Consider the following 24,639-nt stretch of genomic DNA (forward strand, 5'->3'; position numbering starts at 1 on the left):
GTGATCCAAAGTAGATATTGTCATATATCAGTTCGGAGCACTTCGCAGACGTAGGAGGGGTTCTCTCTTAGGTAAGATCGGGGACGTTCAGGCGATTGGTTTGCAAACACCGCAGAAACATTATGAAAATCAATTGCAGATTTGTATTCGTTTTTCTCTCGTCACTCCCCTTCTCTCCATACCACAGCACGAGCGAAGGAGGAGAGAGAGGGTTGGGGTGGGGTGGGCGGTGGGATGGGCGAGGGTGGTGGCTGGGAGGGGGTAATTGTATTTTTTTCTAGCTGCTGCTCTTTTTTCCCCCAGGATTGGGGGAAGGAGGAGGGCTCTCACTTATGGGGGTCTTGCCTCCTCTCTGTGATCAGCACCAGGAGGGTGGGAGTGAGGACTTCTTTCCCCACTGCCTGATTTCCCCAGAGAAGTGAATCCTTTCCCTTAAATCTCAGGGACTCTTACCCTTCCAACCCGCAGAGACACCGCCTGTTCACAAGAGTTTGAAGAAGTCCACTCTTTTCCTGGCCAGAGCTGGGTGTCAAGACTACCTTTCTGGAGTCCTTAGAGAGACTCCCGGAAGAGTATCTGAAGTTTCCCAAAGGTGAGGCAGCCCAGCTGCAAGCCAGTGTCCCAACTTTGTCTGGCTTGCTGTGCTGCCGCTGGCTAGGGAGTCAGATTAGTCATAAACGAGTGGTGAGCAGTGCGCCAGCCGCCCAGCCGGTGCCTGGCGAAGTCTGGGAAAAACCTTCTCTAATGTTGTGTTAAATATTTAGTATGAGAGAGTGGCCCTGGGTGAATATTTCATGCCTGCCTTTATTGTCAATCAATGTGAAGAAAGCTACATCCACTGTGGATTTTCAAATCCCAAACCCCAAAGAAAAGGACTGGAATGAGAGCCATGTATCTTCTACGTCAGGGCCCTTTGGCTTAGTGGCTCAGCCTCAGCTAGTGGGTTGAAAAGAAGCCTAGTGTAGGGGTCCAGGAAGAATGTGGTGGGGGGGACTAGGTTTGGGGTTCTTATTCTTGGATGATTTTGGGGACTGTAAGGTGGGTGGTGGGGCCAGGTATGGGTCTCCAGAAGAGACTAGCCAGACAGTGGAAAGGAGCGGTGGATGCTGTGGCATCAGGGGAGGCCCAGTGGCCACTCCCTAGTCAAAGCCCCCAGCCTCTGTCCCTGGGGCTGTGACCAGATCTTAGTGCCTCCTTCCTATCTCTCAGCCCTGTCCTGCTTCCTACATGTCTGTCAGCCTCCTGGATAGCCGTAGCCCAAGAAGTAGGCTCAGTCATTCTGCATCCCCAACCCCTTGCCTTCCATCCCTCTGAGCACCGCAGGACACATCTGCGCATCTGAAAATCACTTTATTGAAAGGTTCTGGACTGGGTCCAAGGGGCCAAAAGCAACCGGCATGAGCTGAAAGCAACCTTGGATCCAAAGAGGAGCTGCCAGGGCACAATTTGTTTGGGAAGGAGGGGAAGAACCGAAGCCCCCAAGGGCTCAGCCCAATGCACACTCAGGGGAAACCAAAAAATAGCCCAAACTCTCTTTACACCCATAACCCTCAGTTAAAATTAGTTTCCACTTAAAGAAATTAGATTGGATTTGTCTTGACGAAACATGATGAAGTGCTGCGGCTCCCAAACCAGATAAGGAGGACACAAAAAATTGTAGCTTGTCTCCGTATGTAACCCCTAAAATCCATTCCTCCTCAATGCTCCTGCCTCCTCAAACTTGCTCAGCATTTAGAGTGACACCTGAGTGGAGTCTGCCTCTACCATGGGTCCCATTCTCAGGGTGGTTCTGGAATACTCAGGGATAGGTCTGAGGTGCCCTCCTACCCACTCAATGCTGGGCGCTATTCCTTTAGTTGTGGTCAGATCTTAAACTGAAGCAAAGAAGAACTAGATTGGGGCTTTGCTGAAGTGTGAGACTTCTGTTGGTTAAGGGGCCACGAAAAGAAAAATCTGCTGTGTTTCCTTTTTCCTCTAGCCCTTTTTATAGAGTGAGCTGGGGCCAGCATTTTTAATTATAGTGGTGGGGAACTATGGACTATGGCTTTTAATGGGGTTCACACTGACCTCATTAAACTCAAGTTTATTGAAGGCAAAATGCTGCCCAAACAGTGATAGGAACAAGCAAGAGGGAAGTGAGAGGTACCCCTATCCTTGCAGAGGTGTGGATGAGGGCTCAAGTCTCAGATTCCGCTTTCTCCACTTCCACCCAAGGCTCTGCTTCCTTCCCCGTCCTGGCCCTCCAGGGTGATGTGGGGCCCAATCCCTCAAGGCAGACTCAGCATAGCTAGGGCTGAGATGGGGGTAGGGGCTGCTTCCTGTGAGGAGACAGCTGCTGGACTGAGCACTTGAATTTGACCACCAAAGTTTATTCCCGGGCCACCATAAAAGTGAGCCAGGCAGCAACAAGGAGCTGCTGGCAGCCCTATTTCCTTGAAACAAAAAAGAAATGGAAGAAAGAATGTCAAAGAATTGATGTCTAGGAAACGCTGGGGTCTCCCAACAGAGACTTCTGGAAAGTAATATTCCTCCCCTTAAAAGTAAGGCATGAAGTTTAAAATGTTCTCTAGTGTTGATATGGCTTAGTTTTTCAACAAATCAAAAAACCTCTAGCAACTGTCAGTTGCTGCTAGGGTCAAGGAAAGAAGGCACTGGCCACTGAGGTCAGCTAGACATTTACTAGCAAAAATGCCCATGGTCTGGAGTAGGCTCCCTGCCCAGCCCTGGGTCCAGGCTACCTGGACGCTTCAGCTGAAATGCTTGCCCTAGGCTGCACCCTCTCAGCCTGTGGATTCTGTCCACAGCATCAATACCTCCCTATACAGGACCCATCCCTGGCCCCCAGTCCCTTCCTTGTCAAGCCCGCTCCAGGTGGCTTATTTGTATCTTATGTGGTGGGTGCCTGTGGCCCCTCCATCTGCTTTGAGTCCTGGCCTTCACCCGAAATTCTCTGCAGCAGGGCCATCTGGCCCTCCCCACTGGCTCTTGGTGTCCTCAGTCAGCGCCATCAGCCAGCCTGGCCGCTAGCAGGCGGCTGCGGTCTGGGCAAGTGTCCCGGTGGCCTGACCAAAGTTAAGGCAGACTCCAGCACCCTTCCCTCCCACACACAGACAACAGGGGCAGCTTCAGAAGGGGACAGTGTCTCCTAAATTCTACCCTGGGCGGCTGCCAGAGCAAACTCCCGCACACAGCATTGCGGCCTCCTGTTAACTTGTCTACCTCCTCCTCTGCTCTGGGTTCTAGAGAGCAGATCGTGGTAGGGAAAGGAGCCCATCCCACAGACCATGAACTGTGGAGGAAAATGCTGAAAGGAGAAATGGGGCCCACATGTGCTCCAGTGGGCTTGGATTGTAAATTAAGCCTGTGTGGAGTCAATAAAAAGATAAGCGGAGAGAGTCCCACACATGGACACTCTCATTTGTTCACAGGCTGGGCCAGCAAGGAGACTTCATTAGAAATTGGCTTTCACCTTCTTGCCTATATTTCTCTCCCTTACAGCAATATCACTGCCTGCAATAATCCCTTTAGTATGCTTTGGGATTTTCAGGTCAGTGGTTTATCTTGCACCTGGGACACCCCAGCCCCAGCCAGGGAACAAGAAGCGGGTGGGACTGCTAGTTCCTGGCTTCCACCTCTTCTCAGACTTGGCCATTGCCCCAAGCCTGAGTCCCCAAGTCAAGCCACCTAAGCTGGTGGACCCTGCTCAGAGGTTCCTGGGACCTATGGAGGAGGTAGTGGGGAGGGAGAAGGACAGACAGCTCCTTTGCCCACACAGGCCCCACCTTCCTCTGTGGAGAGATTGTCCCAGGAGGCCAGCAACCCGACCCTATTTCTTCCCATAAAAGCCCTATTTTACGAGCCAGTTTCACTGGCCCCCTCACCAAATGCTCCAAAATGAAGGAAATATCTTAAAAGCAGGCTGGAAATGGAGCCACTGCTATTGGGCTTTAGTTTCCTAAGCCAGTTGCAGTGGCACAGAAAATACCTTTTCTGGGCGGGATTGCCCTGTTGGGCCACCCAGATCTCCCGCCTCACCGCAGAGCAGAGGCGGGTTGGCCGGAGCCCTGATTCTCTGGCTTTAGCTCCTACATTAAGGCTCGGACCTAGTTCTCCTGATCAAAGTGAGCTCGCGGCATTTTTATGAGATCAACTTCGGTGACTCTTTATTAGCGATCAGATGCCTGGGTCGAAAATGCAAAAGGGAACAAACAGCTAATCAATCCAAAAGGAAAAAGAAAAGAGAGGGGTGGGAAGGCATGGGGTGAAAAAATTCAGGTGACACAAAGCAAAAAGATTCCAGTCACCAAAAACAAAAACAAAAAAAGATCTTTTGCCCCCAGCAAGAATCATTTGTTTGGGATCTGTTCCAGCCTCCAGGCCCTGCCTTCTGCCTGCACATTCTGCCCTGATTTCCGGAACCTGGAAGCCTAGGCAGGCAGTGGGGAACTCTGACTCTCCTGTGCTCTGAAGCTTGATCTGAAAGCTTCCACAGTGAGGACTGCTCCGTGGGGTGAGTGTGGTGGCCTATGCCTCCTTGCCCCAGCAGGGAAGGTGCCTTCTGCTCAGGATTTACAAGTCTCCCCCATTTTGCTGCTTTGCTTTCTGCGGGCTCAGTGGTTTTCTCCTCACTACAGTCAGAAGTTGAGTTACAGGAAGATTCGCCAGAGATTTATCGCCTGGCCCCAAACTTGGAGAGCCTCGTTGTCATAAACAGCCGTCTATTGTCTAGACTTTTATCTCCGGGTATGGATCGAGCATTAGCGAGGCTCAGGAGACATCGGGCTGGCTCTGTGGGGTGTTTGTGCAGCCGGTGCCTGCCCCCAGGCCCCAGGGGTTTCTTTGGGTCATTTTATGAGAGTGCACACATTTGTGTATGCTCTTGGAGCTGGGCAGGTACGAGTGGAGGCCCAACTTAGGGAAGTCTCTTTTTCTCTGTGTTGGGGAACATTCCGGTGCGTGTACTTGTGTGTTGGGTGAGAATTTGTCATGGTATGCTTTGTTTCTGGGGCATTTTAAGTGTTCCTGCCTGGGCTTTTTCAGGTTTTATTAACTTGCATCCGCTTGGCCTGTTTACGTCCCTTCCAAGCAGATCATCTGGTATTTTTCAATATTGGAGTGCATTGTGTGTATTTGGCTTCTCTCAGGAAATGGTTTTGGATGATATCTTCCCAGGCTTACTCCCTCAGATACCCCCACCCACCCTGAATCACACCTCAGCCTCTGCCTTCTCCAGGTTGTCTGGCCCTGCCCCACTCTCTGCAAGTCCCTAAATCTCCAAAGTGCCTGCCAATTTTATGTCACAGACATGAAGTGCATTTTTGCAGGGTGAGGTCTGGCTATCTCTATCTTTCCCACACTAGGGGGAAGCGTCCAGCTCATAAACCACCTCACTAACTGGAGCTCCCCTTCCCAGACTGAGGGGACATAAGAAAGGGCCTCCCCAGTCCATTTCAACTGTTTAAAATACTATCCACGGAACTCTAGATACTGCCAAAGAGAGCCTGCTGTTCCCTCCCTGGGGCTTCCCGGCTACCCCTCCAGCCCCTTGAGCCCAGGCATTTTGTAACATAAGTGGCACTTTGCCCAGATTAAACGTCTATGGCAGAGACACTTATCACCTTAGATCTTGGGGTCAGAGCTGCTTTGAAAGCCAGGATCATTTAACATCACCAGAAATAATCAAATCCTCTCCCTTTGTTTTTTATGATGAAAACACAGGGTAAGAGAGCACCAGGGACTGAGGCCTGGGAGCTCCACAGACCAACGCCCCTGCTCCTGGCGGCTCCCACCGGGGACTTAGACCCTCAGGTCCCTAATATCCCGGAGGTGCTCTCAATCAGAAAGGTAAAGTGGGGGGTGGGGGCAGATCCCAGAGGCCATTTTTCCAGTTGAGGAGGGTGGAGGTGACAACAATTAGAGGCTTTTGGAGCATCAGATTGAACCAGAATTCCCCATCATTGTTTTCTGTGCATCCTTCCCTTCCCTTGCCATTAGAATTTCAATTTAAAAAGCAATGATTAGGCCTTAAAATGGCTCCATGAGCCCAGAGGAGGCGAAAACGAGCTGTGAGGTCCAGGAAAAAGGTAAGTCCTCCGCAGATATCCCCACACAAATTAATTTTCTCTCCTTCTTTCTCTCTGTTCATCCCCAGCGCTACCCTGGAGGAAAAGGATCAAGGATCTCAGTTCGGGATCCTTCCTTCCTGAGCCTTGGAGCTGAGCCTGCCCACTGCCCACCGCCAAAGGCCGCCGCGGCGGATCCGGGTCTCTTTTGGTCTTGCCGGCCGGCTGCGGCGCCGCCTTACGCTCCGGGTCTCCCTGTCTCCCTCCATTCTTGCCTCACCCCTCCCCTAGACCAACAAATATCCAATATATTTATTTCTCCGCACCCCAGGCCTCCGCGCAGCCAGCTCAGCCCTCGGGGATCGCTGCCCCCGCTCTGGGTCCTTACGCGCCTTGCTTCTAGTCCCACCGACTGCAGCCTCTTTCTTTGCTAGCTGCCGGGTGAAACGCTTCTGTCGCACTTTCCTGCTTCTCCCCCCTTCTTTCCGCCTCTGGATCTGAGAAAGAAATAAAACCAAGTCTCCTACCGCACCAGCCCTCCCCACCCCTACTGCCTCACTTCTCCTTACCGAGTGTACCGCCTTGCTTTCTGAAGGAAACCGTAACATTCAGACATTTAAGCTGTAAATGAACTTTTCTTTATGACGTTTAATTTTCTCTCCAATTCTTAGGTCCTGCTCCGCTTCGCAGTGGAATGGAACGGATTTAGAAGCCTGCAGTAGGGGAGTGGGGAGTGGAGAGAGGGAGCCCAGAGTTACAGACAGCGGCGAGAGATACGGAAGACCGGGAGATAGAGAAAAAGAGAGGCGGGGGGAGGGAGGGGGAGGAAGGAGGGAGGGAAGGGTCCCCAGCTGGCGGGGAGCGGAGCCAGAGAGAGAAAAAGAGAGAAAAGTTTCCCGCAGTCTTCATTAGCTGATTTCCCTCTCTGCCGCTTTCCCCGGCCGGCTCACCCCCGGTAAAGGAAGGAGGGGCGTCTTTATTTTTTTAAGGCCCCAAAGAGTCCGATGTTTACAAGACCAGAAATGCCACGGCCGCGTCCTGGCAGAGAAAAGGCTGAAATGGAGGACCGGCGCCTTCCTTATAAGGTACGATGCTAACTTGACCTTCACTTTGTCATGGCGCCCCCGCCCACCCAGACTGCTGCAGGCGGCCGGGCGAGGGAGAGCAACCGCCGACCCTTGCTTCTGCCTCCCTCCCGCCTCTTTTTATCTTTCAATCTTTCTCTCTTGTCTTTCTTATTTTCATTTCCCTCCTTCTGTCTTTTTCTTCCTCTTTTTCTGTCTTTTCCTTTTCATTTCCTTCCTTCCTTCTTTTTCTCCTGCTGTTCTTCCTACCCCCTTTCTTTCACTCATTCTTTTTACCCTTGCCGGCTGGTTTCACAGCTTCCCTGAGTTCTCTCTTGCCTTGTTCTCAGGCACTTCCTTGATCTCTTTCTCTCTCTTCCCAGCCTTCTGGTCCCTTCCGGTCTCAAATCCCGGAAACAACAACAGCAAAAATATTTTCAGTCCTTCCTGCATCCCTACTCTGAACTGGCCTTCACAGCCCCAGCCTGGCTTTTGCCCCACCCAGGTGTTCCTGGGGGAGAGGGGGAAGGCCAATTTAGGATTAAAAGAGGCTTCACTTTGAGACCAGTGCCCACTCGGTGATGAGAATGAAATTGGTTTGGATAAGACCCTGTCTTCCTCGCATTGGCCCCACCTGCAAAGTCTCTGTGATCCTAGTGGCCTTGGACTGAGAGCAAAGCCCCAGGCTGTGGGGGCATGGGGGAAAGCAGACCCCACAGCTCCTGAAACTATGGGGAGGGGAGCAGAGTTCAAGTACCAAATTGTGGTTCACCCTTCTCTGGCTTTCAGCCCCTAAAATCTTAGAGCTTTCCCTTAAGACATCTGAGGAGGAGATTTAGAGAACTAGGGATTTATAGAGATTAACGCATATGTAAAAATAGGATAGAGAAAGACTATAAGGGCCTCTCCGCCTTGTCTATTGCTGCCTCCCAGGCTCCAGCAGAGCCTCTGACATTAACTCTAATCATATCTTGTGTGGCTATAAAATAATATTATTGACACCCCTGTAATTATCTATTATCCCCTTACTTGTAATGACTACAATACTAGAGGAGGCAGGTCTATGCTGACAAAGTAAAGCCAAGCAAATATCCTGGAAAACGAAACCAGATCAGGGGCATTCATACTCGATCTCTTGTGCGTTCTTGAGTATGTTCCAAAATCTATAAGCTCCTGCCTAGGGCCTCCTTGATTTAGGAGTAGCCATTTTGTAGGGCTTAGGGTGATGTTGGGAGACCCTACTATCTCCTTTTCCTCTACATCCCATACACCCCTGGCCCCTCCTCCTCTGCACAGACATCAGAGAGGGTCAGACAATAAAAGAGAAATGCTTTCTCTCTCTCCCACTACAATTATCCGAATAATTGCATGAATTCTTCCTGAAATACCACTGTGTAGTCAGGGTCAGGATTTCAGCAGGAAGTGCAGGGGACAGAATTCCAAATGGGGGAAGCGGAGAGAGTCCTGCGTTCTTACATTCCCAGACTTTATAGTTCTGTCTAGTGTTACATTGTTTCTTCAGGCAAAGATCTTTGTTCCCCTTCAGTCATATTTCTCCCTTCCCCCTCCCTTTCTTTCTCTTTCCCTTCCCCCTTTTTTGAGTCCCTTTAAAGGAGACTCAGATCATCTTCTGCTCTTAATAGATGACTATAAAAGTAAAATTAATTCCCCCCTGCCCTTTAATATCAATATCTCTCCATTAAGTATGCACATTGGCGAGAATAAACAGAATTAAGTGCTGCAACCCAAACCAGCAATTACACCCAAGGTTTTTTTTTTTTAATTTTATTTTCATTGGGTCTGGCTTATCTGGGGGTGTTCACTCTGGCAAGAGATAACCAGGGGGCATTTGTATTTTTTTTTTACAAGCTCGTTGGGGCCTGAGCCAGCACCGACCTGGTAGAAAAAGCAACCACGAAACTAGAAAGAGAGCCAGAGGAGGGAAGAGAGCGCCAGACGAAGGTGAAAGCGAACCACGCAGAGAAATGCAGGCAAGGGAGCAAGGCGGCAGTTCCCGGAACAAACGTGGCAGAGGGCAAGACAGGCACTCACAGACAGAGGTTTATGTATTTTTATTTTTTTTAAATCTGATTTGGTGTTCCATGAGGAAAAGGGAAAATCTGGGGAACGGGAGTACAGAGAGAATAATCCGGGTCTAGATCGCGACATGAACGCCCAGCAGGAGAGAACTCTGGAAAAACCTGAGCCGGGTGCTGCCCCGGCCAGCCACTGGCCCACACCGGGCCCACCAAGCCCACCCCCTCCCCCGCGGCCACCCGGGCTTCCTTGCTCTTCTTATCATCTCCATCTTTATGACGAGGCTTGTTAACAAGACCAGAGAGCTGGCCACGCACATCTATCTCAGCCGCCCCCGCTCAGCCGAGCAGGGGCCGGGCCGGCGGGGGGACTGGGAGGCACTAATTAATTGATTCCTTTGGACTGTAAAATATGGCGGCGTCTACACGGAACCCACGGACTCATAAACAATATCTCTGTTGGGCGTGAGTGCACTGTCTCTCAAATAATTTTTCCATAGGCATATGTCAGAGGGTTCTGGATTTTTAGTTGCTAAGGAAAGACCCAAATGGGACTAATTTTAGGAGGCCCAGAGTTCAGTGTCAGAAAATGCTTCCCCAAAGGGGTTGGGAGTGTGTTTTGTTGGAAAAAAGCTTGGGTTATAGGAAAGCCTTTCCCTGCTACTTGTGTAGACCCAGCCCAATTTAAGAATTACAAGGAAGCGAAGGGGTTGTGTAGGCCGGAAGCCTCTCTGTCCTGGCTGGATGCAGGGGACTTGAGCTGCTCCGGGATTTGAGAGGAACATAGAAGCAGAGGTCCAGCCTTTGCTTCATGCTGATTCCTAGACTTAAGATTCAAAAACAAATTTTTAAAAGTGAAACCAGCCCTAGCCTTTGGAAGCTCTTGAAGGCTCAGCACCCACCCAGGAATCCACCTGCCTGTTACACGCCTCTCCAAGCCACAGTGGCACCGCTTTTCTAACTGGCAGCACAGAGCAACTCTATAATATGCTTATATTAGATCTAGAAGAATGCATCTTGAGACACATGGGTAACCTAATTATATAATGCTTATTCCATACAGGAGTGATTATGCAGTGGGACCCTGCTGCAAACGGGACTTTGCACTCTAAATATAGACCCCAGCTTGGGACAAAAGTTGCAGTAGAAACATAGACATAGGAGAACACTTAAATAAGTGATGCATGTAGACATAGAAGGGGTATTTAAAAGAGAAATAATAGAAGTACAGAAGAACAGAAAAAAGACTCAGCAGATGGAGATTACCATTCCCAATGCCTGAACTTCCTCCTGCTATTAAGATTGCTAGAGAATTGTGTCTTAAACAGTTCATGAACCCAGAAGAATGCAATTTCAATGTATTTAGTACACACACAGTATGTATATAAACACAACTCACAGAATATATTTTCCATACATTGGGTAGGTATGCACTTTGTGTATATATAATAATGTATTTTCCATGCAGTTTTAAAATGTAGATATATTAATATCTGGATGCATTTTCTATGCACTGGTTTTATATGCCTTATGTAGTATATACTCACATGTATCTAAATAGACTCAGGACTGCACATTCCTTGTGCAGGATGTGTGTGTGTGGTGGTTTTATGCATAAATAAAGTTTTACATGTGGTGAATACACGTGCTGTATGTAATCTTTCCCCAGTAGGTTGCTTTCACATATAGTAGATAAAAGTGCCTCTGTGTGTATATTTTATAAAGAAATATATTTTATATGCCAACAATGTACCCATAATAGAGATATCTGTGCATTTTAGACTGTGTTTCAATTTATTGGCAGCACTATGACCAGGTGTGTGCTTTATGGAACATCTTTTCCATGCTCTGCATGTGGACTATGCACCTTTTACAGAGAGCTTCCCAAGCAAGGGCTGCTGGGGGGGTTCCATCCTCACAGACCTGTCTTTGAAGGAAGCTCTCCACTCTGGGCCAGGTAAACTGACAAAGTGAAGACTTGCCTCCTAAGCGGCTCTGGCTGGAAGAAGAGAAATCACCTGCTGGCAACCCCACTTCCTCCAGCCTGGTTTAGATTGGCTAAAGGTCCAGCTGTGTTTGGTCCTGTCGAGGCCCAGTTTCTTGGCTCCTATGCCAGGCTCTAGCGGGCGGCACAGGTCTTAGGAGCCTCCAGGGCAGAGCCTCTAGCGATGAGAAGCCGGGCAGGAGAACGGGCAGCTGCTGTGGGGACACCGAGTGCCCGGCAGAGGGAAGGAGCTTATGATAAAGGTCTAATTCACGCAGCCCGGCCAGTGCCTCAGACTCCTCCGGCCGCTCTTGGAGGTCTCTCACACTCACAGGGCGTCCCCCCAGGCCTAGGGTGCTCAGGGACGAGCGACTGGACAGATCCGGGTCTCGGCGAGGCCGCCTCCACAGCTCCGGCCAGCAGGGGTCATCTCGTCCTTCGCGGGGGCACAGCAGCCCTCCGGAGGAGACCAGAGCTGCTGGCGCTGTCGGGCGCGGGAGCTGCTCAGGTCAGCCGGGGCTGTGGGCGCGCCGGGTTTCCTCACCCTGAACCCTGGAGAGGACCGCAACCGGGACCACGACGGTCGGGGAATTGGACCAAGGTCTCACACCCTTCGCCACAGGGCCGGGATGCTGAGCACTCCAGGCACGAGTCAGGGAGTGTCCCAGGCGCCCGCGTCGTCCACCAGTGCCCGGCGCGTCTTTGTCTCGGGGCCTCGGCTAGAGGGGGAACCGCGAGCACCGCGCAGGGCTGCAGCGCGGAGCGGAGGGCGAAGCTGGGGAGTCCCGCAGCGGCGGACGCGGGCCACGGCCTCTCCGCGGAAAACCGGCAGGGCCGTCTCGACCGAGGCACACTCAGAAGGGCGGCCGCTCGGACCAAAGGCTGAGCATAGGCGCGCTGTGGGATCGGGGCCCGCCTTCCACCTCCCGCTGAATTACACCGGAACGTTCCGGGCCTCCAGGTGCCATGCAGAGAGGATTGGCGGCTCCCGAGTGGGTTTCTCGCGCGGCCTGGGGCCGAAAAACCGCTTCTGCTTTCCTGGATATAGCAGGGAGGGTGGGCAGGGGCTCTGGCCTGGCCGGAACCCCAAGTCCCCGGAGTTTGCTTTGTTCGTGGACCGGGGCCAGCGGTCCCTGCTCAGCTCTGGGTCTCAGCCATCGATCGCGCCGGATTTCCGGCTACATTAGCATCCACAGAACCCAGACGGCCAGACCCATCACCTGCCGGCTCCATAGCGGCTTAGTGGCTTTAAATACTCAGTTTCGTCTGTGCACGTCAGAGTGGAGCAGAATAACTGCAACAATAACCAGGTCCAAATACAGAACTCACTCGGGCGCCGTAAGTTTATACACGCACAACAGCAGAATTATTGTCTACCTAAATTATCTGGATATTTATTCCCTTTTCTTGCCCCTCAAAACCCGGCGAGAGACACGGAGTGCTTTGTCTTAAAGTTAGTGGAATACATTATAATTTGGGGGCTTAAACTGGACAAATAGTTGCAATAGAGAGGAAATCCTCACCCAGATGGAGAGCTCAGCTGCGACCTAAGTATTGGGATCGCGGTTCCAACCGTGACCTCCTCTTTGGCCGGAAGACCCAACGATTTGTTTTTCAGTCATAGAGAGGAGGCAACATCCTTCTCTGGCAACATCCCCAGTGTTTGCGTTGAGTCTCTGGACCTGCAGAGACACCACCCAACTAGATGCCTTCTCTCTCAAATTGGGAGTATCTCTGGGAATAAATTAAAGGCCAGTTATTTGCGGCCTTCCTAAATCCTCCTTTGTCTTTTGCCAGAGATGTCCCTATTGTTGATCCTTCCGGTGTAGACACGTCATAAGAGTCAGATATTCTTTTGCCTGGATTTCCTGGGATTCTGACTCCTCCTACCCTCCTCTATTCAGACCCAGGCTCAAAAACCAGGCCCCTCCCCCAGCTCATGGCTGCCCAAGCTGCCGGTCTTCGGTCGATGCTTCACTCTGTGGGGCATTTATATGAGCACCCTAAGGCTTTGGGTCTCCTTCCTGTCCATACTCCTCAGCTTCGCAAAGCAATTGGGGATTAGGGGTAAAAAAGAGAACGGTATTTGATCTAAATTCGCTAGTTTCTCTAATTATAGGAATAAAGAAAGGGAAGGAAAGAGAGAAAGATTTCAGAGCAGGAGGTGTGGCTCAGAGGCTGGACTTGGTGGGGTCCCCAAGGATTCTGGTACAGGCTCAAGAGCGTGGAAGAGGAATTTGGAGGAGACTCCTTTGATAAGAGCTTTACAGTTAGAAAAGGTAACTGGAGAGAGGGGAGGGAAGAGGCAAAAGGGTAAGAAAGAGAGAGGGCATTTCTCACCGAAGGAAGGGGTAGGTGGAGGTGCAGAGGGTTCATGGGCACATCTGGACTCTACCACTGGCCTGGGCCTGGGCTTACCTCTGGCATGGCCTAGAGGGAGTCTCTGGCTTCAAAAGGCGGAGCCTATTTTGCCAGTTCCAAGGAGTCTTTAGCCCCCTCTCAACATCTTGCAATACACAAGCGTCATCTCAGAGTGAAGCCACAGGATTAAGACCACACGATTGAAGCTCTAGGCCCAACAACCCTGCTCCGTCTCAGCCCCTGGATTATGAATTACTCTTACTGCCCCAGTATCCAGCTCAGATCACCAGTGCCCCTATCCCGGCTTCTATTTGTCAAGTTCCTGAAGCACAGACCTCCTTTTCTGAAGCTGGTTTCAACCTCCTTTAGGCTGTCCACATTATTTTTATGGCCCCATGACCTCTCACAGCTCCCTCTCCTGCCCCAAGTCTACCACCCCCCAATTTTCTCTCTGCTCTAATTGCTTGGGACTCGAGATGGTAGCTCATCAACAGATCTTGGTTGCTTATATATTTTTGTTGCCCCTGCAACCACTCTTCCTTTATTATTATTATACATTTATTATTTTTATTATTCACCTGAGCTGGAGAATATAAAGTGAAGAACAGCTAGGAGGCTGGGACTCCCATTATTTTGGGGTAGAACTTTTGTTTTCAAAAAATCACATAATCATAATTCATGTTTAATTATTATTATCAATATTAATATGATGAAGCAACTCTGTACAAGGACTACATAAAGGGAAAACGTGCTAAAGACAGATGTTTGAATAGGAGAATTACACTACAGAGAGCTGGGGAGGCAGCTAGGGGAAGGGCAACTATCCACGGGGACTACACTAGGTACCAGCGACAGACACAGAGAACAAGACACAGATTGACAGAGAAGCTCACAAAAGTCAAGTTTAAAGCAAATGGAAAGAGAATATTGCATATCTTTGTCCCCTCACCCCTTTTAGAGTGTTCTGGTCTCTCTTCATTATTAGATTGGGAATCAGGTTAGTTTGGAGTGGTAGAGCTCAAATCCAGCACCCTAGAGCCCAGAGGTCACAGGAAGGGCGGCATAAAGTGGGTACAGTGGGTGACCAGGCAAGGTGGGGAGTGCTTCATGCCCAGGGGAAGCCCACAGGAGACTGCAGACAGCTGGAATGGTGGTAATTTGGGGGAACTTGCACATGGGTGAAACAAGTATGTGTGGATGGGGAATTGCCAGGTGTCAGATATCCAGCGGGGGATGGAGGCATGTGATTGTATCTCCACTCTTCTGGGCCATGTGGGGATTATGAGGCTGCCTGCTTGCAAGTGCACTAGGGAGAGTAGGGTGGGCCCAGCGCTGTGCTAGGCTCAGCTGTGTGTGTGTGTTTGCCTTTGCCTCTGCCTGTACAGAAGCTGTGTGCTGGTGGGAGAGTAAAAAGCTCCGTGGATTGCCCTTGGAGAGTTTGTTAGGGGAGACTCTCCCCATATGGGAAACACTCCAAGCCAGCAGGCCAGTTTCACACTGTCCAGGCTGCAGTTAACCCCCATCAGTGCCCTGCTTCTCACCCCTCTTGCTCCTGGAAAGGGCCAGACAGCAGATGGGAGGCTGGGGGACTCTTGGGGAGAAGGATAAAAATGAAGTGCAGAAAGGTTGATGGTTCTCTCACTGCTCCTCTCTTCCAAGCCAGCCCAGCATCTACTGGGCTGGGGCTGGGGTCTGAAGGAGTCTGGATGAAAGGCCTTCCCACTCAGAGAAGCCATTCTCAGACCTCCAATGGGTTCTAGGGCTGTGCCCCTCCCTCTGCTCTGGTCCATGTGCTAGGCTGTGGAGGTTTGCAGGCCAGGAGGTGAAGGCAGCCCTTCTGAAGACAAAGGGCAATGTGGGGGGGCGGGTGGGGAAGAGAGAAGGGAGTTGGGTGAGGGGCTGCAGCGCCCCCCTCCTTCATTGTCACCAGCCTGGGAAACTGGAACTAAGTGGGGCCTCAATGGCTGGTAGCCCCTTTAAGGGTGAATTCTCCTCCCGCCTCGTAAATTACGGCTGGTCCAGCCTCTGGCCGGCCGTGACCATGAACGCCAGCAGGGAAGGGAGAATCAGAGGCCTCGGCTGTGGCTGCCAGAAATTCTCCCGGCCAATCAGTGTGGTTCTCCGTAGCCCCATCTACAGCCTCTTGCACTTTCTGTCTGGAGAGCCAGCTGGGGACCTCTGGGGTGGCTAATGAACCTGAGGCTGTGTCCGCTGGGATCTCAGGTCCCTGCTTGCTGCATCAGGCCCACAGCCGCCGCAGGCGACGGAGGAGTGGATGGCAGCACACCTGTGAACAGACATTCAACCGGTGCGGGCAGGGGGCTCGGGAGAGGGCTGGGGATCAGGATACTGTTCTGGTCCTAGAGGGAACACGAGGCTGATAGTCCTTGTCCACAGCCTGGCCAGCCAAATGCCCAAGCTTCTGCCCACTGGGTGTCCTGGGGGACCCAGACCCAAGCAGACTCTGGTTCTTGCTGATCATTTTCTCACAAACCACATTTCCTCCTTGGTTCCCCACTTCCTCCAGCCCTACCAGAGCCACCTGACCCCCTCAGCTCTCTCCGCTGACCCTCCACCCTCCTCTCTCCTCCCAGTCTCTTCTAACCCAGGAACTGTGAGGTTGAGGTGCCTTGGTTCCACTGGCCCTGCTCTCTGTTCCTGCCGGCAAAGAGAATTAAGACCACGGAAGGGAAATAGAGGAAGGGGACATCTGGGCCGCTGCTTCTCCAGATCCTCAGCGGAGGTGCAGCGCCCCAGTCCCGCCTCAAATAAACCAGCCCGCAGCACCTCAGCCTTCCTGTCCCTGCCAACCGCAGGCAGCTGCCGGCTTCCACTCTCCCTGGCTAGGTTTTTTCCCTTCTTTCTGGGACCTGGCAGGGCGTTTTGGGTGTGTATGGGAGGGAACCACGAACAAAACAGACAAGAGGATGTCCAGGGAGGGCCTGCCAGAGACGCCTGGCGTTCTAAGCGGGGGCTGTGTTCTAGGCGGCGCCCTCTTTTGCTCTCTGCCAGGGACAGGCTCAGTCTGGGGCTGGCGCCCGTGTCCTGCCCCTTAAAAGAAGGAGAGAGCTTGCTCCCTCAACAGAAGTCTTTTCTTTTTCATTCTCCGGTTTTGAAACCAGATCTTGACCTGCTGATCACTAAGATTCAAGCGGTCTGAGAGTTCCCTCCGGCGCTGGCGTGTGATGAACTCGTTGACCAGAAACTCGCCCTCCAGCTCTGCCAATTGCAACTTCGAATAGGGCTTGCGCTTCTTCCGAGAGCGGCTGTGGATCGGGTACCAGGGCGCGCCTGGGTGGAGATAAATGGCAGTGGTTGGCCAAAGGATCTAACGGTGACCAATCCAGTGCCCTTGGCCCTTCCCCAGACCCTTTCACCTTGGCCTCACGGCTGGACTCCAGGCCCTTTCTCTCCCTTCTCCTTGCCGCCAGTCATCTGAATCTCCTTTTCTACCCAGACCCCCATCCCCACCAACTCCCCCACCTTCTTTACTCTTTTTTTCCTTTCATTCTTTGCTCTTACCTCCTCAACCCTACCTCCTGCTGCAGTATTCATGACCCTTCTAAGTCCCTGTCCCCTCCTTTCTCCCCAAACCTCTCCCCAATTTTCTTCTTCCCTATTTCCTGGTCCCTTCCTCTCACATCCTTCAGGACTGGATCCCGGATCAGTTAGAACAGACATGGGCGAATGGCAGAGTAAACGCATCCACTGGCGTTTCTTTTGAAATGGAAGTAATGGTGTCTGTGGGAAGGTGGAGGGAGAGGCGCCTGGGAGAACTAGGGCCGGGCTTTCTGTCCCCCCCACCTCCTCACCCTCAGGCCTGGGGAGTCCCCGTCAGGATCCCCCAACTCCAGAATCCCTGCCGCCTCCAGCCGCAGGCGGACGAAAAAGGAACACTCTCCAGTTCTTTTATGGGGATATTCACATGTTTATAGGCTCCCCCCACCCGCACTTCATTTTAAAAATAAGCTTTTTCTGGCCACACATTCTGTCACCCTGGGCGTCCCTAGCTCAGTCCTGTTCTGCCCGCCCTGGTAAGATGTCGGGTTTGAATCCGCCGCGTGAGTGGCCGGGGTCCTTACCGCTGGCCGAGAGCCCGCTGCCGGGGTTCAACGGCGATACCAAGCTGCCGGGGTCGCCTGCGCCGGCGCCCTTGTTGCCCTCGTTGAGCAGGGACGAACTGGAGTCGGATTCCAGCGACTGGCAGGAGGGCGGGTCGTGCGGAGGTCCTGCGCCGCCGTCGCCACCGCCGCCGCCCGCCGCGTAGTCGTACTTGAAGCCGAGCGCAGGCGGCCCCGACGGCTCCAGCGGGAGCAGCGCTGCCCCAGGCCCGGCTCCCGGGTCGCGCCCGCGCTCCTCACGCTTCAGGACCCCGCCGCCACCCTCGGCGCACGGCTCGCGGTAGTAACCCTTGCTGTCCTCCACGCGCGCCAGCTCGCACGTGCGGCCGAAGGGAGGGTTGAGAGACACTGGGCTGCCGAGGTAGGGCTGCGGGTAGCCATTGCACGGCTCCGCCGACGGCCAGGGCAGGGAGCACACGTTGTCGCGGCGTGGGTAGGACAGCGAAGGCAGCCCAGGAAGCTGCGCCCCGGACGCGCGGAAGTTGGGGAAGTAGAAGGTGTCTCCCGTGTGGATGTTTACCAGCGGCCCCACAAACCCGGGATTCAGGAGATTATGCTCGCCCATTTCCGCGGGGCCCGACCGGCAGCTTCTACTTTATTGCTATCTGACATTAAACATAGTTAAACCTGCGCCGGCCACCCATTGGCCGCCCCACTCACGTGGGCACCGCCGCCAGGGGGAGGGGTGGGGACAACCGATCCCCCCCATCATCCCGCACCAATTCCAACTTCCCCCTTCTTCAATCCTGGGGGTGAGTGGGGGAACAAAGGGCGGGGGCAGGTTTATTTGCTGAATTCTGATTTTTTAAAAAAAATGTATATAACCTAACGCAGAGAGTAAAGCAATTGCCCAACACGGGGCAAGAGGGAAAAAAACACACACCAAAAAATGCCCGCATATATACACCCCTATAACCTGCACCCCCCCATATATTATCTTATCGCCAACAGCTGGCCAAGCTCAGCCCGTCCCTCTTTAATTAGCTTCTTTATTAACTAAAACCGTTGGAATTTACAATATCTCCCCCAATAAATGACTATTAGATATTGTGTCATATAAAGTTTACTGGCTGTTTAAGGAGACGGATGAGCCCTTTGGCTCGGGGTTTATTTACAATGGAGGCGAAGTGGGGATAAGGACAGGTTTCCCTGCCGTTATCTCTCCCCGCCCCAGCTGCTACTGCACGCTTCTTTATCAGCTCTTTATCCTCAGAAATTTGGAGACACATTTGGAGTCCTCTTCCCCAATACTCAAGGATAATTGATAATGCCGGGTTTTCCGCTGGAGCCGGGAACCACCCAGCCTCACACCTCCACTCACAGCTAGAGGAAGGATGCGGAAGGGAGGTAGAGAATGCAGCAAAAGGAGGTGCCTAGCTCCGCATGGACCTGCCTGCCTGCTCCTGAAAATCTGGGGGCTCGAACTACTCTTCCGTTGTCATTTCCGGGCGACTGAGGAGCTTCTGGGGGCCTCCTGGAGTCTTTGCAGCGAGAAGCTTTGGACCCCTAACACGGCTTGACTGGTCTGAGAGGGGCCTAATTCTCACTGCAGAGGAGACAGCCACACCCCAGAACCGGCCCAGCCTGCCCCTGGGACCATCAGATAGCAGTGCAGAGGCCCGCAGTAGGTTGCCTCCTGAGGGGGCTGGGATTGAGGGAAAAAACCCTTGAAGAATTATCTTATTGGGGGGTGAAATTATATTTATGGTGCAAACTCAGAAGCTCCCTCCAGAGAAGGCCGAGAAGCAATGATGGCCATTGGTGAGATAATCAACATCTGCAAAACCACAATCCGATCTCAAATAGGTCCACAGAACGCAGCCAAGCGGATTAAAAAGAAAGACAAAATAAAACTCCCTCAAACCAGATGTATCCTTTTGGGGTCTAATAGAGAAAACTCGAATTTCCATGTGATCATTTCGAGCTTCTAACCAATGCACGGCTTAAGTAATACAGGTTGGATAAATAGTTCAGTAAACGTCTAAACACGAAAAAATACCAGAAGACTGAAAGAAAATTGGAGACAGAGAGTCGGAGAGAAGGCGAAAGAAATCCATTTAGGTGAAAGTTAAATATCAGAGAAAGCCTGAGAATAAGCCAAAGCTACAAAAGCGATCGAAGCAGAGAAGATTCTCCCTTTTTTTCCTCTCCCTCCCCTCTCTCCTCTGCAGGACGCGGCAGAGAGAAACGCAGATTCTTTGAATTCCACCGCTCCCCGAGCGATTTCATATCCCAAACCGTAGCTGCTCACTCCGACAGAAATGTGTCCCCGCGGGCGCCGCCCTGCCCGGAGCAGTTCGAAGCTCGCAGCTCGGTGCCTGCCCCTCGCCCTGCTTGGCCGGTTCCCCTTCCCCGCCCCTGCTCGCCTAGCTGTCCGGCCTGGCCCGGCCCCTCTCGCCCCCAGGAGCCGGCCCCGCGTTAGGCCCACTTGTCGGAACTTAGGGCAAGCCATGGGCTGAAAACGCGAAGCGGTCACCTTCAGTTAGAGCAGGTGGCGCCATGGAATGAGCAGGAGACTCAGCCTGGATTGGCCTTTTTGTGCCTAATTGATAAGGGGCTGGGAGGCTGCGGAGAGGGGCAACCCTCAGCTGCAAATTCCAGGTCACAGCATCTGTAACATCTTATTTCCCCTTCTCAAGCTGCATTGATGAGCGCCATTGAAATTTTAGTTTTTAAAAAACATTTTATTTGAGGGTTAATTTGGTCATAAAGATAAACAGGGTGTGACTTTAATATTGCTGCTGATTTCAATCAGAACATCGTGCGGGCAGCTAGGTCTCCGCCCAGGCTCTCCAGGCCTCTGCGCTCAGCCGCTATTGCTGGTGTGAGGGATGCCGAGCTGGGCTTTGCCAAATAATCACTAGCCTTTGTGGGGAGGAGTATTCTCCTCATTCTCTTTTCCCTTCCCAGATAATTCCAAACTCCTAGAAGAGGGACCCCAAGAGGAAGGTCTCAGCCTCTCCCCATTCCCTCCACCCCAGCAGGCAAATCCCAGGCCGGTAGCTCTGCTCGCTGCCCTCCCAGGCCAGGCCGCTGAGCGTGAGGAGCAGCGGCCACAGGGCGGCGGATGCAACGCAGGAGAAATGAAGATTGGTTGAAGGCTTCCTTCTTCCAGGCACGCATTTCTTCTAGCCTGATGTAGCCTCATCAAAGCGGGCCGTTTCCCCCAGGTTTTGGATTCGGCGGGCAAAGAAGCACGCACAAACCCCTCTTTCTTCTTTGCAGCTGACCCTGATTCCTCTCAGGGAGAGCTGTCGACAACCACTAGCAAAATTCGCATCCCCGGTGTCCTGCTTCCCGAGACCCACTGGGAACCTAGGGGTTTTCAGGACTCTGGCAAGGACCCAGGTAATCTAAGCGTCCAGCCTTCCGGTGCACCACCGAGGCTCCGTTTGCGGTTAAGGAACCCCGCGACACACGCAACTCAGGCACCCGTTTTTTAACCGGGCTCGGACAAAAATGCCGCTCCCAACCTGGGTCCCCGGGGCCGGCGGGAGGCTCGGGTGAGACGCTTGAAATCTAAAATCCAGCCTCGGCGAGAGATGCTTGCCAGGAGCAGGCCGGGGCTGGGTGAGGAGACTGGGAGGGACTCGCAGCCCAAGGAGTTGGGGCAGCCGTGTCTAGCCGGGCTTAACCCGCTGGCACTTCGCTGACCACGCGCAAAACTATAGGTGGTCGGGCCGAGGCACCCGAACCGTGGAGCGATTGGTGCGAACTCTCCCGCACATTTATCAAATCACAAGGCTAGAGCGGTGGCCTGCCTGCTGGCCCCTGGGCCACTGGCTCCCGCCGCAGCTGGCCAGGCTCGACTAAGCCTCGCTCATTAACTCGGTGTTAATTAAAGCTGAAAGCAAGGATGCGGTCCAAGCCTTTCCTTGAAGACCAAGGCAGCCTGCCTCCCTCAGCTCGTCCTCCAGCTGGATGCCCCGCCGCCTCTCTCACACCTTCTCTGTGCCTCCATCCCTCCTGCATCCTAGCAGCCTCCACTGCGGCTGAGCCCAGCGAAAGGAGTTAATTAGAAAATCTACGCTGATTCTGGTGGGAGACGCAACGTGGCTCCTGGCGGCTTAGGCCGCGGGGAATCGGCTGTGAGTGACCGCGTTCTGGCTCCCTCGCCGACCGTGGTCGGGAGTGATTCCGCGCAGTGCTGCCTTACCCCTGGTCTGTCCAGAGGCCGCAGCGGCCCAGTTCAAGGTCACTGTCTAGTTTGCAGAAAGCGGTTCTGCCTCGTATGCAAATTAGGCCGGGACTCAGCACCAGAAGGGGTTTGGCCGGCGGAGAGAAGGGAAGATGAAAAGGGGGCTGAGTGGGAGGGCCTGCCCCCTTCCCTGCCCCCCGCCCAACCCTGCAGCCCTGTCTACCTTGCCCCTTCGGGGCAACTTGGGCTTGGGACCTGACTTTTGTCCGGTTCAAACAAGGCTGGGGGGTAGAGTAGGGAGCTCAGTCTCCTATTTCGTGGCTTCCAGGCTCCTTCAGGGGTTGGAGCCCACCTGGCTCCCAGCCCTCCGTGCCGGTGCCGGGGAGGTAAGGAGCAGATTGGGAAATCCCTTCCCCAGGTGCTGCTTTCTAGGGATTTGCAGCCTGGAGGAGGGAGGCTTGTAGGAACGCTCAGTGACGGAGCCCAGTAAGGCTTTTAGGCTCAGGCAAGTAGCCTGGGGCCAACGGAGCCCCTACCTCCTCCAGTTCTCCCGCGGCTTTCTCTAGTCCTCTGTCACCAAAAGATTCCAGTCAGATTGCCTCTCAGAAAATGCGGGGTAGGTGAGAGCCCCCTGGCAAGGACATCTGGGAGGCCATCTCTCCACCCCAACCTGAGCATCCCTAAATGGACCACTTTCCCTCGTTTCGTGTTTCCTTCGGTGGCGCTAACAGTTAAACAGGGCCGCAGCTCTGACATTTTCCCCCTCCACCAGCAGAGGATCTCCTCCACCTAGTGAATTACTGAGTGTCAGGTAAGGTGTGGGAACCGAGTTAAAAAAAAATCACATCAAATGCCACACCCATAGCCGCCTGCAATGCAACAGTGAAACGTCTCCACCGACCTCTAAACTGGGTGGGGGTGAGGACCACCCGGTGTGCCCTCGCCCCCTCGGCCTCCTTTTCTGGCTTTGACCCTGTCCACTGGCCCGGCCCAGCTCTGGGGAGGAGCTGAGATCTGCTTAGGGTCTGCTCAGCACTGCTACACAACTGCTTTCCAAACCTGGGGCCCCAGTTCCGGGCAGAGGAGGGGAGCTTGGGCAGATTGGGGTGGGAGCAACGGGCCCAGGAGGCGGGGGGGGGTGGGGAATGGACTACCAACCCCGGGGTTCCCTGGACTGGGAGAGCGCGGACGGGAACGAGGGTCCCCTTACCTTTGGAGACAGAAGAGGTTCATGAGGGTGAGGGATAGGAGTTCTCAGCCTCTAGAAGCCTTCTGGATTCCCCCTCCCCAAGGCCGTGCGCCGGCCTCGCCAAGGTATCAGAGGAGGGCGGGGCAGGGGGAGGTGGAGAAAGCGTCCAGCGGCAGGCGCGCGGGAGCGGAGTTGCCAGAGCATCTCTGGAGAGGCCGCCTTTTATGGGCGTTATTAGCGCCCTTGTCTAGACTGGAGACGACACCTCCTCTGTGTGTAAACAGAGGCGGCGGGCTCTGGCAGGAAGGGGGATGGCGCGTCAAGAGGGCAAGCAGCCCTCCCCTTCGCTGGCCACCGGAAGATCAAGGCCTTTTCCACCCTTCCCCCCCCCTTCCCTGTGCTCCCTGTGATGTCAAGGTCAGAAAGACCTAGTCACGGTCAAGGCTAAAAGAGGAAGAGCCTGGTTGGTTGTGAAAAGGCTCTGGCCCCCTCCTCCTCCTCCCAGAAGGCCCTAGCTCCCCAGGGCCCCTCAATTCTCCACCAGTGCAGGTCTAGATACACATCTGCCTGAACCACTCTTGGAGTTTTCTTGGGGGTGGGCTCCAATACCACCCAAGACAGATCCCGGCAGATCCTAGGGTGGGGAGTTCTCTTTTGAACAGATGGAGCCGCTGAAGGGGCTGCCTGCCGCTTGAACCCCACCTCCAATGGGAGGGCTGTTCAGAGAGATAGCGGCTGCCCCAGGGGCCTGCCCCTGCCTTGCACCCAGACTGGCCTACAGTCCCCACACTGCTGACCCAGCCGCCTGTGGATCAACCCCAGGAGCAGATGGTCTCAGGAGCAGACAGTCATGGAGGGATCTGCGGAAAGAACTGCTGCCCTTGTTCTCTCAGGTGGGTTCGGGCTGTGGTACTGCTGGCTGAAAGGCCCATTCTGCTGGGCCTCTGTCTGGAAACTAAGATGTGGGTAGGGAAGGGTTTTTCCCCCAAGCTCAGCAAAGAATCTCTTGAAGCCCTCTCTGGCAACCCCGGAGAGTGACCACTAGATGGAGAGTCCTGTGAGGCCCTTGGCTGCCTGGGCCTCCCAGCTCTGGCCTAGGGAGATAGGGGAAGTGGGGAGTGCCATCAGATTATGAGAAAGATAGCAGGAGTCTCAGTCCCTCTGTGTGTCTGCATTTCTACACAGAGGTTTCACCAGCTCTTCAGATCACCCTGTACCCCCTGGTACCCTCGTATTTGCCTTCACACTTAGTCTTACTTTTAACACAAACACTAGGAGACTGGCCTTGGAGAGAAAGACATATTAGAGACATGACTAAGAGATGAACTATCTCATAGAGTCCCCAAAGACAATGCCAATTCTTGGGAGAAGGAAAGGTAAGAGATCAACACAATCAGAGTTGTGTTGAAGAAGAAATCCTTATTCAGGGAAAGAATAATACATTTCACAATTGTGCCTCCCCAAAACACATGCTCACACACACTCACACAGTGTTTGCTTACTCTTATGGTAAAGTCATATCCAAATAAGTCCAGGCATGATACTCCTCCAAAATAAATCTGGGTATATTTAATGCACCGCACGAGGGCTCACAGGCACTCAGGAACTGCAGTCCTTGTTAGGTTTACCAGTGGCCCAATGCACCAGCAGCGAGCCTGCACAGGCTTTCCTCTTTTTCTTCTTC

At 53.1% G+C, this 24,639-nt stretch overlaps 1 protein-coding gene across 1 annotated transcript; it reads right to left on the minus strand.

The window, feature by feature from the left end:
* Positions 1 to 14,182: 14,182 nt before the first annotated feature.
* HOXC12 (homeobox C12) lies at positions 14,183 to 18,214 on the minus strand. Its single transcript, XM_003252038.3, has 2 exons — positions 17,590 to 18,214; positions 14,183 to 16,798 (listed from the first exon to the last, which is right to left on the minus strand). Exons 1-2 carry the CDS (start codon positions 18,191 to 18,193, stop codon positions 16,560 to 16,562), a joined length of 843 nt encoding a protein of 280 aa, XP_003252086.3. The 5' UTR covers positions 18,194 to 18,214; the 3' UTR covers positions 14,183 to 16,559.
* Positions 18,215 to 24,639: the final 6,425 nt, after the last annotated feature.

This window comes from Nomascus leucogenys, chromosome 11, assembly GCF_006542625.1.
Source record: "Nomascus leucogenys isolate Asia chromosome 11, Asia_NLE_v1, whole genome shotgun sequence".
Lineage (NCBI taxonomy): Eukaryota > Metazoa > Chordata > Mammalia > Primates > Hylobatidae > Nomascus > Nomascus leucogenys.